We start from the raw sequence: 14,334 nt of genomic DNA on the forward strand, positions 1-14,334 counted from the left end.
TTTATATCGTTTGACATGTTGAAAGATGCTGAGTAAATGGGTGACCATGCATATATTCAACCCCGGTTTTAGACAAATTAAATGAAACAGAAAGCGCAAAAATGGATTAATGGTCATGACCATTAATTCATTTTCGTGATGGTTTCATGTATTGTGTCTAAAACCGGGGTCGAATACATGCATGGTCACCCATTCATTCAGTATCTTTCAACATGTCAAACAATAAAAATAGTATATCGTATTAAACAAAATTCATGAAAAATGGCCCACTTTGTTCCTGTACATCAGTCGGTCAGCATCTCATGATATAGTATACTTTTGACTTGAAGAAGTCACGTCGTTGTAGCGAGATGTTCAACGATTGATTTAATTACCTGATAGGCCTAAGGGCAGTACGCTAGTGTCTATCGACTGACAGCAGTGTGATAACGTAATCAGAGGTTGTGATTAAAGTGTCAAATAAAGGGAGAGCAGATTTTTTCACACTCATCATCAAAAGGATATTAGAGAAATTCGTGTTTCCCTGCGCTTTATTTATTAATTCGCTACTTCACAATTCTAATGGCTCATCCAAAAGGAACGATACAGTCAGTTAAAGTATTCTAATACCGCTACATGCATTTTACATATTCATGAACTTTGATACTGCAGACACTCACACGTTCCTCATCGATAGATAACTTCGTAACGCAGATGTCAAAGTATATCTATCAAGGGACAAACAATGAAACCTGCATGATAGTGGAGCCGAAGAGATTTGCCCATTCTGTTGTCATGATTGTTAGAATACGGATCTATCTTTATTTCTTTAAACCTTTAAGAATAGAAAGTAGACTAGTCTGCTTTATATAACCCTGATCCCTTTTTCCGCATTTGTACCAACTGTAATGCTTTCAAATGGTCCTGTTTGTCATATATCTAAGGTGAGCACACACTGATATTGGCATCTATGCTCTTATCTACACTGGTAGAAACATCTGCATTGATAACAAGAAAATATTTACAGTTGGTTCAACTACGAGGTATTGAACTATTGACATGACCTCATATTAGTGTGGTCAGTTTAACTATGAATCACAAACGAAATCAGTCTGCTACCTTTGAGGGATGACAAGTAAATATCTCCCATTCCTTCAAACTGGACAAAGTTGCATCTCCTTTGAGTTCTACCAGAGTGTTTAACATTAAATCCGGTTTCAAATGCTTTTTCAAAAAGGTTGAAATTATTCTAGAGATGGTTGTGAAAATATTCTCTTATTTTACCGATGAGAACACGTCCGTATAGAACTTGTTTATATAACTGCCTTTACTTCAAGGTGTAATTTTTATATTTGACTAACGATCTGTATCCTATTTTATCTACAACAGTCTATATTTCGGCCGGAGTCCCGGCCACAACAACTGAAATAAAGTCAACTGAACTCAGCTGAGTTTTTTGCAAACTATTTGGAACTGTACACTTGCATGTAAAAGCACCTGAAAGTACTCTATAGATTATCTGCCTGCTTGGTTCCCCTTGCCCCGACAACGGAAATGAATTATCGCTTAACTTTTTAATCCTCATTTCGTGAGCTTTCACCAATAAGGACAGAGATTGCATCGTTTTGATATGTCAAAGTAATTCGATGCCCTGACAAAGTTTACCCGGCAAATTAAGTTTTCATTTGCCCATGGTGTATGTTTTAAAACTCAAATACGTGATACTCAAGAGACTGAACGTACTTAATTTTGACAGGGTTCGTAAGATCTGCATTTTTCTTAGCTCAAAAGCCAACATTGCTTTAATTGCTGTATTATCTGAGATTGTGAAGTCAGCTATGATGAGTTACATGACGTTTGGCAAGCCTGGGAACTTTAAAAATTATGTTTCCATGGGAGTGGTTTTAGGCTTAAAGTAAAAGTCCTTTGTCAACATTGACACAGTACACGGAATTTGTTTCTTCTGATGCATCCTGATAGAGGTGGTAGTCGATTCAAAACTGTACGCCACCGTCTTGCTGACTTTGGTCATCATCTGAAGCACGTCCATGTCTTTACCATAGCGATCAAAAACTTTACATATGGCTTGAATAAACCAGGATCCGTTTTTAGGATTTCGCCATGAGTAATAACCTGAATAAGATAGTGAGAGGCGCTGAAGATTTTGCTAAATTGTCTTATAGTGTTAACCTAAGTAGCAGGTCTACATACTGGGTGAAACTTCTTTTTTTGTCATTCAATAATCGTTACCTTCGCGTTTGTAAAACACAAAGACGTTCTAAATTATATCCCAGGTGTCAACACATGTCATTCGATTGCATCTTCTTCATGGTGCAAAACTAGCCTGATTGTGTAATTTGTATAATATTCCAAATCCCAGCATACAATATGGAAATTGCCGTTTCTCGCCAACATCATTTTATATATTATGCTGCTGGATACAGTATATTGGTGTGACATTGATTGATCCTTTCAACCAACATATTCAAGTCAAACGCGTTGTTTTCAGTGCTGTAGTCTGAAATATACACATTAAATGAGGGTTTCATGTCAGGGTTAAATCACAGTCACTCGTGATCTATTCGGCTCTGGGACTATTCGCCCCATAATGCTTATGTACACACGTCTATGGGGCGAATAGTTCCAGAGCTGAATAGATCACGAGTGACTGTGGTTAAATGTAAAGCAGAGATCAATAGTTGCACATACCTGGCACTGTTGAATAACAGATGAGGAAGTCAATCTGCACTGGCAGACGCTGGGGGACAGGAGCAGCATCTGTTTGGTCGGGGCTAGATTTCAACACAACACCGTCGTCAAATTCAGTACCTCGACATGCCTATAATGGAAGAACATAGAGAATGATAAACAAGCATGTCAAGACACTCAGTGAGCACCCCAAGTGGACTCCCTAACTTGCTAGAAAACTATTCGTCTCTGGCTCACATTAGGGTACTTTCAATGGTCTGTCCAATAGCAAGACTGAACTGTACACTAGAAATCCTGAATTGTCAAGCTGACAAGGTCACATTGACCTTGGTTGCCACAGGCTGCTCTGCAGTTTGCTCAATCTTTGTTATGACAAGAAAAAACATGAATGCGTTGCAATCGTTTAATTTGTAATTTTCATGTGCATATTGCAGGATGAACTGCTTGCAATCTACTTTGGTTTATTTCGTTTGATTTGAGAGTATGTGACCGTTCTGTTCAGAAGAATAAACAACACTCTTTTGCACAACTGAACTGGATCTGAACACATAAAGTGGAAGTCTGTACACAATTCAGTAATTGTACATTATTATAAAAATAAATGTAAAATATATTTATTTATAAGAGATTATCCGTAAATCCAAATGTAATGCTCACCTGGAGGAAGAAAAGTTTTGGTTTTCCAACTAATGTTTTACAATTTTCCTCAGAGAAGTACTCTGTGAGTTCTTCAACCCGTGTCGTACCGTCTGTACCATAAATGATACCATCATCCCCGTGGCTAAGGATAGCCACCACTACACAATCAGAATCTGAGTGATCCTTACTTGATACTGGTCGCAAGGAGAGAGAAGAATAGAATGTGAACTTTTGCTGGGGTCGTTTATATGATTTGTTTTATCATCTCTTTGGATTAACGTAAAAAATAGATTACGAAATTTTCAAACACACTGCTTCAATGTTGCATTTCATATTTGGTTTACAATGTTAAAAAAACTAAGGACTTCAATACCTCCAATTTGTTATATATGCCTGAAACTGTTTCTTCTCATTCGCCAATATTTGGAATTTTGCTAATCACCTGTCTCCGTTTTAGTCATGAGTGTATATTTTCTTTGGACAATTCAACCATGCCCTTCCAATTCGCTGATATTGCACTGCCATGTGTAAGACGAACATAGCCCATCATGGTACAGATGGTTGGTGCGTTTGACCAACTCAACGCAGGGTGAACATCAAGCCTCAATAGGCAATTGAATACTGGTAGTTAGTCACCTGGCAACTGAAATTAACAATCTATATCATCACAGTATAGAAAAAAAATGTAATAAAAGCGGTCAGCACTGGTTTACTCAGGTACACAAAATATCAATTACAATTACTTACGCTTTTGCAATTTCTCATGCATTTCACGAACTTTCAAATTATCAGATGTCTTGACATTAAACCCAAGTCCGATGAAAGTCTTTTTTATGTTATCTCTGTCTAAGTTTGTCCCATTGCGTCTATTCATCCCAGTTTTGCGTTCAAAGTCCCTGTTATTGATGATGAGAGCCCGTCCTCTTTTAGGATATGATGTACTGTATACGTTATCTCGCTCCAGAATGTCATCAATAGATTGAGCCTTCACTGTTTCACTCTTTTTGTCTTCACTGTGAAGAAAGAACCAAAGCTACTGTTTGTTGGACAATCTTGAAGTAGGCTATACGAAGTTGTTTATTGTTGTGATCTAATGAGAGTGAATGATCTGTTACATGGGAACGTAATGCCAAAGGTCTGCACATTACATTTGATAACGTACAAAAAATCGTTATTTGACAATTGGTAATTGTTGAACGGATTTTCATTTTCAAGTCACTTTTAAAATTGGTTCTGGCAGCTTGCTGTCATCAAGCTGGTAGCGATATGACAACCGGTCAATTACAAAATGCTTGAAGACCTCGACTGGAAATCCTGTCACATGAGAACACCATTTACGCTCCCTCTTGAGAGCGCCCTCTGATGACAGGGCTTCAATCAACGAATTGATTATTATTAATACTATGTGCCCGGCAAGATATTTAATTAAATTATTTAGCTACTGTATCTTAAAGGTATGAACTTTTGGCAGATCTAGATGCATTCTACTTTGTGTCCATGATATTCCTTGTCTCAGAGAAAAACAGGTTGACATTCGATTCTTTACATCTTTGTACTAAAGGAATATATTTCAGGAGAATGCTATGCGGAAAATGAACACAACGAACACAGTTTCACTTTTTTGGATAATAATCTGGGATGTTAGTATTATTTTGGAAGTTAATATGCAGATGGGTTTGGTGAAGAAAAGATGAAATAGACACCTGTAGACCATTTTCTCAATATGACAAATATAAGACATAAACTGGGAAAAAGTAAACATGTAGATCTCTTTCGGCTTCTCCTGAAGGAGTCATCCATTTGAATCATAATTTGAAGGGAATTGCACGTAAGATCTGAAGGATTTTTTCTACTTTAATGCATGCACGTGTAAGCCGAAAAAATACAATATAACATCAAAGAAAAAAATCTTGTTTCCTGCCCTACCACGAATGTGTTCCTTCAGATTGTTTTTCTGCCTTGTCCGGTGACTCATCGAGGCTGCTTTCTTCGATCTTTAGTTGATCAAGAGAACTTGTGACATCTGCCAAGAGAAACCAAACATGCCATTATACAGATGTGATCAGAGGCACGTGAATATTCTTCATTGATAATGAAATGAATGCTAGAGTGCTGCACTTCGAGCATTAGATGTATCCCACATGTGATGTTTGACTTTTTTCTCTGTGCCATTATTAATAGTAGAAAGGCAGTTTGGCTTACAGAAACGCATATAAACATTGCAAGATAATTCTGTCAGTATATTTTAGCATGTAACGCGCTTTCGCGTACACATATTCATGACATACCGCAAACAGCTGAACATTCACAAAATGTAGTTCTCTAACATTATGGAGAAATCTACATTGTCTTTGAATACCATCGACAGAAACTGGACAATGTGGTGTATGCCAGAATCTTTTATTTGATTATTTTCCCAGAACTAGGCCTTGTTAAAGCTCCATTTGAGTAACTATGTGTTTTCTCTATTTTTGTTCTTTTTATAAAAAGAGGTTTCTTGTCATACCCTAAAGATCATACCAACTTTCCAGTTAAACTGCATTGTACACTGTAGTCCAATTCAGTCAACATATCAACATCTATCTATCTATCTATCTATCTATCTATCTATCTATCTATCTATCTATCTACCTATCTATTATACATATATATATATATATATATATATATATATATATATATATATATATATATATATATATATATATATATATATACTACACACACACACACACAAATTACTTCAAGTACAAAGTAATTATGTCTGTTACTTAAGTTTCATGCATTCTGCAATCTTCAGACAGACCGACCGTCAGAACAAATAATATCCCTAGCTCTACTCTTCCATATATATGGTTTGGACGTACCATTCTTTTTGTAGGTGGTATTAAATTTGAAAAATAATATTTGTTTTGGTGTCGACATTTTGAAACCAACTCAAAGTGTTTGTTTAACAGCGTACCTTTATCAGCATTGATAAAGTATAGCTTTTAGCTTTTCTGATATACAAAGATTACATCGCTTGCTTACGTCTTACGTGAGAGTAACTTGATGCTTTGTCGATAAGTGACCATGATGTGAAAAAGACATGGTCCTTGTTCTTTATATATATATATTATATATATATATATATATATATATATATATATTATATATATATATATATATATATATATATATATATATATATATATATATATATATATATACGAAAATGGTTTGCTTGTCAATGCAGGCAAAGTATAGTGCTCAATGCATTTCTGCAGGGCGGTAATACTGAGAATCTAGGAACTTGTAGTTGTCACTCTACAGGCTGTTTCATGCGCTAAGCAATCATCAGGAGTGAAGGTTTGGCGGCAATAGAACTGTTTATATTGTGTTGCAGGTGGGCATGCATATTCAAATAAGCGGTTGTGGCCAATGGCAAGTCAGTTATTACAGAGGAGGAATTTGCTGCGGTGTCTGCATTTTGAGAGGAATTCAGCACGTTTGTTGAGGGTTGATTTGCTATCTGAATAAATTATATGGAGTTTTTCTGTTATGCAAAGGTTGCAGCGTTTGGTTTTATTTGAATAGGGGGGAGCTCTGTCGATGATCGACCATTTGATGTCGTAGTTTATGTTGTTGCCTTTGAGCTTCCATATGAATTTTGAGAGCTCTGTGCTATTTCTGTGCTTGGGAGTTTTGAAAGTGTAATTGTGATACGTGTATCTTTGTTTGAAGGTTGAGTCCGTGAGTCCAATGTAGTGTTTCTGATCGTTGCTTGTGGTGACAGTGGCTTTGTATATTATTGAAGAGGTGAGGCAGTTTCCTGAAAGTGGACAATCGTCTTTTTTGCGGCAGTTGCACCACTTCTCTTGCTCCCTGTCTTTATGTAGTATTTGGTTGTTGTGGGCTTTGATTATACTTCCCATGTTTCTGGAGCAACTGTAGCTTACTTTTACGTTGTTTTTATTGAAGAGCTGTGGCCTTCTGGAAAGTGGGTCTTAATCAAGTTCAGGAATGTTCTGCCGATGTTGGTTTTCACTGCCTTGTTGAACGGGGGATTGTACCAAATGATTTGTCTGCTGCGTTTTCTTTTGTTTTCGTTGCTTGGTGACGGGGGCTCGTAATTCATTTTGTATGTGTATCCACTTTGTTTCAGCGCCTTTTCGAAGTCGGGGGCTGCTTTCTTGAATGTTGTTTCACAATCTGAGATGTTTGATATTCTGCTGTTGACTGAGGTAGGTATTTGTTCCAGGATTGGCGGGGGGTGGTTGGATTGTCTATCGACGTAGAGAAGCTGGTTGTTTGGTTTGCTGTATGGTTGGTAAGAAGCATTTTCCAGATTGAATGTTATGTCGAGGAAGTTAGTGGTCTTGATGTTCGCTTGGATAGTTATGCGGAGATCAAATTCCACGCATTTGAATATGCATGCCCACCTGCAACACAATATAAACAGTTCTATTGCCGCCAAACCTTCACTCCTGATGATTGCTTAGCGCATGAAACAGCCTGTAGAGTGACAACTACAAGTTCCTAGATTCTCAGTATATATATATATATATATATATATATATATATATATATATATATATATATATATATATATATATATATATATATATATATATATATATATATATATACATACTTACAAAACAAAATAATTATCACAACTTACATCTATTGTCTCTTTAAAAAGATAAAAATCTTTATTTCAGTCAATACAAGGGCAGAATTACTCACCCAATTTCCACAGTGCACTGATACACTGACTATAATGCCCAATCTATCCGAAATTACCATTTTCTATTTTGCTTTGAATGGAATTTGGAATAGCAGAGTAGAAATTGAAAATTTTGGCATTAGTGGATTCATATAGCGACTCTTTGAAAGAAGATTGCATACTAATTCATCGTTAATTTTTATCTTTCCGTAAAATATGTCTGTCGCTTCAGTCAACAAGTTATCATGACGACGTGGTCCTGATAAGTCGTTTTTGAGAACCGCTCGTCTATCTCTTTCTGTTGATGACAGGTATAAAGTATAATGATGATCTTACGACCAAATTGTTTGTATAAGGCAGTAACACGTCATACTTGTATGCCATAGTGCATTCATCATTTAAGAGCACGAACTGACTGAATTGATTCAATAGAATTGGTCAGACGTGGATCTCGGCGTGAATTGGTAACTGTTTCTAAGGTCTATTGTGGCAATGACTTTGACCTACTTTATACATCTATACCCATGCCACTTCGACCGGGTACTAGCAATACTACTGTTGCGATTAATAATGTAAAGCTCAAACCCAAACCTATCGCAGTTTGCTTCCTTCGAGAATCAATTAATGAAATTATGTTCTGCTCCTGAAACGGTTTTCCAGTGTCCTGCACTTTTACGAGGTTGATTAGTTCACTTTTAAAAGTATTTTTAAACAGTCGACAGACGTTCTTGAAAGTTCATTCGGTCTCTTAAGAACTAGGACCAAGTCTTTGGCACATCATGGTCAATTATTGACAAAGCATCGAATTACTCTCATGGAAGCAAGCGGTGTAATCTTTTTATGTCAGAAAAGCTACACATTATCAATGCTGATAAAATTACGCCGTTAAACAAACGCTCTGAGTTGGTTTCAAAATGTCGCCACCAAACAAATATTATTTGTCAAATTTTAACACCACGTAGAAACACAATTAAATTGTACATCCAAACCATATATGAGAGAGTATAGAGCTCGGGATATTTTTAGTTCTGACGGTCGGTCTGTCTGGAGATTGCAGAATGCATGAAACTTAAGTCACAATATTATATATATATATATATATATATATATATATATATATATATATATATATATATATATATATCAACATACGGAGGAGAAGAAAAAATTATCCGTTTAACAAAAAAAAATAATGAATGCATTATCACAACTTACAGCTATTGTCTCTTTACAAACTTTTTTAGATAAATTCTTTATTTCAGTCAATACAAGGGCAGGATTAATCAACTAATTTCCACGGTGCACTTATACACTGACTATGGCTCTCAATCTATTCAAAAACTATTGTTTTCTATTTTGATTTACATTGAATTTGGGACAGCAGAGTAGAAATTGATATTTTTGGCATTGATTGGATACCATATACTGACTCCTTGACAGAAGATTGCGTACGAATTCATCGTTAATTTTTATGTTTTCGTGAAACATGTCTGTCGCTTCAGTTAGCAAGTCATCGTGACGACGTAGTCCCCTCTGGGTCACTTGCCTTTGAGGACTGTTTGTCGGTCTATTTTCGTTGATGTCAGATATAAGGCATAGTGGTGACCTTACGACCAAATTGCCTGTGTATAAGGATTCAACACGTCATACCTGTATGCCATAGTGCATTCATCATTTACATGTAACAGCACGAACTGACTGAATTGATTCAATGGAATTGGTTCAGAGATGGCTCTCGATATAAAATAGTGACTGTTTCTAAGGTCTAAGTCTATTGCTGTAATGACTTTGACCTGCTTTCAAAATCCAGCATCCATGATACTTTGACCTGATACTAGCAATACTAGTGTTGTCATCGATAATTTTGTTGATCAAATCTAAATATATCGCAGTCTGCCTCCTTCGAGAAACAATTAGTGAATATATTCTGCTTCTTAAAATGAAAGGGTTTTCCCAATCTCCTGTGATTTTGTTACAGTGTTGATTATTTCAGTTTTAGAGGTATTTTGAAACAGCCAACAGATGTTCTTGAAGAGATAGTCATTAAAACCATAAACTACGACTCTCTTTGTTTCCTATTGAGGGCACTTCCGCATAAAGCAGTTTCACAACCTACACATGGTTTTATGAAGCACAATTAATTGAATTGTGTGTCTGTCCCAAGGAACGTGTGAATACTTGCCTTTGGTGCTTGCTTCTTCGGCTTTCAAAACTCCAGCATCTGTAGAGTCGTCTGCGGGGAACATATCCGGCTGGTTTGACGCCATGTTGAGGACCGGTTGCTTCGCTGCGTTTCTATAGCCAGGTATGACCGGAGACCTGTATACGTGACAGATGTCTGAGGCAGAACTGACCGCGGTATGACTCATGCACGCTTTGATTTTTATTCGTAAGCTAACTGGTACAGGTTGCAGGCATGTCAAGCTTAAAGTTTCATGAAGCCGTTGTACTGAAACAAAGTCTTTGTGGAACAAATTTTGAATCCTCAGAACCAATTTTATAGCATATCGTAAATATTTATATCTAGCATCGTAAGCAATGAATGAGGACATACAATTTATGGCAACGTGTCTGTGTCTATTTGAGTTTTTGTCTGTCCTAGGTTAACTATTATTTATACAAGCTGCTATCCAAGACTGTTTAATAAGTAACAACTTCCCGCAAAAAATATAACCTCTTGACCTTGGTTATCTTTGCTGTCATTACCTTAAATAACCCGATAGTTGTGTTTCCCGGTGTCGGGTAAACTGTGTGTTGGTAGTCGTGGAGCACGGGTAAACAAACTCATATACTAGTTCGAAAGTTTGTGCATGGGCGGACTCGCATTGAATTGAATAGCACAGAGTTACATGGAAACTTGACTACCAAGGATTTCAGATTGACATGCAGATTTATGAGTCATTGTATAACACTGGGTCGGACCATGAGGAAGTTTTGCCCTTACGAAGTCGGAATAATACTACAATAGAGGAGAGCTAATTGTCAAATGGTACCAGGGGAGGAAGTTACGAAACTATTTTTTCTCTCGCCCTTTTACTTACATTTGTGCTTATAGTAGAAGGGACCTTTGGGACAGACATTGGGAGTCTCAACCTTTTACTATACATGTATGGTCTCCCGCTTGTTTGGGCTCATTTTGATGCTCGTGGATGTTTACAAATCTTTCGATTTCAGGGAGTCTTCAATCTTACCAAGCGCTTGTTTGTTTTTGAATAATTGCCTTTTTGCCTGGATGTATTTTTCATATGTTTGATAAGTGATCTGTATCCTGTTTTACTTCTGCTTTAGATTGTACATTTGGCTGGAGGCCACAACTGCGTAAATAAAGCCTTTTGAACTTAAACTTGTTTAAAAATAGGTTGAACCTGTAAACTTCTATATAAAACAAGATGACAATATCGCGTAATCGGCTCGTTAGCAGCCCATTGCCCTGACAATGGTTTAATGTAAAATCATTCACAGCAAAGTGTCGCAGGCAAGCAAGATACTATTATTTGCAGAGTGTACAGCGCCATCTCTGGCGGATGTAGTCGGCACGACTGAAGTTCTAATTTCTGTTGACAAGGCTTGCAAATGGGATAACCTAGCAAGTTCAGTATAATATATTGCTAGGTTGGAGCAAACTTATAAATTATGGAATTTGGTTTCATTTCATCGGCTGCTGTGATATGTAGCTTGGTTGTGGTGAACAGCGATAAGACTATTTTTGACAGCATATTTATGAATTTTGATAATCTAAACATCAATATTATTATTTCCTCATTATTAGGGACCGACCATGTAGTGTGGGGGGTGTTCAACATTTTAATTAAAAACCTGCGAAGCAAAATGTATTTACAAAATTAAAATATTTGAAAATACATCATAAATATTAAAGTAAATCTTAAAGAATAATGTAAATATACGAGTTTTTATAAATGTCTAAACGGAAAAACTATATGCATGGCATTTGAACACAAAATAATATAGTTGTCGGTATAGCATCCAGATCCGATTCATCCGTTTCGGACATCGGTTGCCTGTCCCTCAGCAGCGCAAAACTCTCTATCGTGCAAATGTCTCACTGTTGCCTACAAATCCGTAATGAAAAAAGTTAACGCCAACATTTAAAAATGTAAAATACTTACTGTCGAAACATAGACCAATCCTTTGTCATTTAAATTAATTGCTTGACAAATTTAGAGTTATAAAGATTTGACTCTCATTGTTAACATGGAATAAATTTAACTTTCAAAAAAATAGATGCATGACGAAGGACTGGGTCCAACAACAGTCCTGATAACAGGATCGTGATTGAGCTGATACTCAGTTAGCGGCATCTAATTTTGGTATCTGAACAAAACGGCAAACGAATCTTCAAGGGGACATTATCTGTAACTTTTATGGTATTTCCATTATTTTGTGTTCCAGAAAACAAACACAATTCAGTCTGTTCCCTGTACATGTTGTTGAAATAGTGACAGCTTTGAAAATACAGCACTTTACGTTCAATGTGCAGTGTTACCGTTGGTACTGACTAATAGAGCTTAAGGTAGAATGCGCCTCCGGGACAGATATAAGGATTCTCAATTTTTACAATAACCTTTCAAAGGTATACAGTCACCTGTAATCTATATATGCCCATATAAGGTCAAAGGGGCGTTCCTTGGTATTCAAAATGCCCATGTGAGGGCGCTGTTTTTAAAGAGCGGCCACCCGCATAAAATCTGTGATTAGTTAGATTTTCTCTTTCCATGGTAACTGTGGCAAAATTGGAACAGCTGACAGTATACCTTAAATCTAATCTTGTGGGGTTCATTTGAAGTTCATTGAATAAATAAAGTTTTCATCAGCCTATTTTTGTGAAAATTTAAAGTTAATTTTTCCCATAGAGGTAACACAGGGAGAGCAGCCATTTTGTATTTCACGTTTCGGTAAATACATGCGTAATTTGTTTCTCTAGTACAAATTTTTGCACGGCGAGCCTAGACCTTTAATCTTGATTTCGAAAGGGAATGGATTGAGGTTCGTGACAAGTTTGAACAAATGAAGCCTTTCTTTCGACGCGCGCACAACCTTTATTGCCAACGACAACATCGGACAGAGGCCAACTGGAAATTAATAGTCTAAAATATGATATTATTTTCATTATTATTAAAAATGATAAATCGTAATTATGACATATTGATATCACATAACCGAGTTAGTATTTCATCAGGATTGAGCTTCCTTTCTGCAGAGCAGCATTCTATAAAATCGCTGTCAGTGACACGGGCGACCGGCCAGGGCGTCCAATATATTAGGAGTACAAAAAGGCCCCTTTCATACACTCCTTTAGTCTGCCGAACCCCCCAGCGGGAAAGGGTCCGCCCTGACTATTGTTACATTTGACAACCGCACTGTTCTCCGGTGACCATAACTCATTTGGCAAGAATAATATGACGTAAAAATGGTATCTACGATAACCATTTACATTCGAGGTAATACAGGTCCATGGGACATTTGTGATTAACAAAGTTTTGTGGGACCATCCTTACCAAATTGCCTTTTGTACATATTTTGTCGTTACTTGCACGGCATATCACACAAACTTATATTTGAGCGTGCCTATTGAAGAGAATAAGAAAGTTTATATAGACAAAATATATATGAAATATTTAGGGGAAGCCTACAATGCTGTTGGTGAGGAAAGCTCTTGATGAGCGATAGGCATTGCTTTCCGACATGCGGGCACTTTTTCCATATCAGTGGGTGGGAGAGGGAGCACGGGGAGCCAATCCCTTTGGAGTGTGGGGAAATCTGTATTTTCGTACGCGTATTCGGTATAACTCGGTTGCATTGGGTTATTTTAGAATTTCTTCAGCGGGGAGAGGACTTGAAGGGCAAAGTTTTTTAATTTGTAAATCATGGAAATCTCCCAGTTGGGAGTAGGAAAGCGGAAAGTCATGGGCTGGAGAGCTGAGGAAATAGTTCAAATCGTAGTTCGAGGGCATACGAACAATTATTATTTCCCGTGTGCTAAATACGTTAGAATAGCATTCTTACACACGTAAGGACGCTCTGGTCTATTTCTATTTCTCTATCGGCCGTTTGCTGCCTCTAAAAACCAAAAAAATGTTACATAGATACAGTTCCCTTGAGCTACACCACCCAAGTTTTCAACTGCAGTTACTCTATGAGTATCGCCAATATTCATTAACACTTTCTATCATCTCATCAATATAGTTTTCTAGATATCTAGCTTATAGGTAGCAATGTGGATATTTTTTACCACTTGTATGTCTATTCAAACAAGCTGTCTCAAGTATAAATCACCGTGA

At 36.9% G+C, this 14,334-nt stretch overlaps 1 protein-coding gene across 1 annotated transcript; it reads right to left on the reverse strand.

The window, feature by feature from the left end:
* Nucleotides 1–486: 486 nt before the first annotated feature.
* LOC139122976 (caspase-3-like) lies at nucleotides 487–10,810 on the reverse strand. Its single transcript, XM_070688903.1, has 7 exons — nucleotides 10,742–10,810; nucleotides 10,218–10,354; nucleotides 5,254–5,350; nucleotides 4,075–4,340; nucleotides 3,346–3,521; nucleotides 2,689–2,818; nucleotides 487–2,112 (listed from the first exon to the last, which is right to left on the reverse strand). Exons 2-7 carry the CDS (start codon nucleotides 10,300–10,302, stop codon nucleotides 1,862–1,864), a joined length of 1,005 nt encoding a protein of 334 aa, XP_070545004.1. The 5' UTR covers nucleotides 10,303–10,354; nucleotides 10,742–10,810; the 3' UTR covers nucleotides 487–1,861.
* Between the last annotated feature and the right edge of the window lie 3,524 nt (nucleotides 10,811–14,334).

This window comes from Ptychodera flava, chromosome 22 (assembly GCF_041260155.1).
Source record: "Ptychodera flava strain L36383 chromosome 22, AS_Pfla_20210202, whole genome shotgun sequence".
Classification (NCBI taxonomy): Eukaryota; Metazoa; Hemichordata; class Enteropneusta; family Ptychoderidae; genus Ptychodera; species Ptychodera flava.

What these genes read in the sequence shown, in the direction of transcription:
- LOC139122976 (XM_070688903.1), bottom strand. Translation starts at nt 10,302, where the DNA reads ATGGCGTCAAACCAGCCGGATATGTTCCCCGCAGACGACTCTACAGAT. An exon ending in TCTGAAGGAACACATTCGTG is followed by an intron (nt 4,341 to 5,253) that starts GTAGGGCAGGAA and finishes CTTTCTTCACAG; the next exon opens with TGAAGACAAAAAGAGTGAAA. An exon ending in GCATGAGAAATTGCAAAAGC is followed by an intron (nt 3,522 to 4,074) that starts GTAAGTAATTGT and finishes CCTTGCGACCAG; the next exon opens with TATCAAGTAAGGATCACTCA.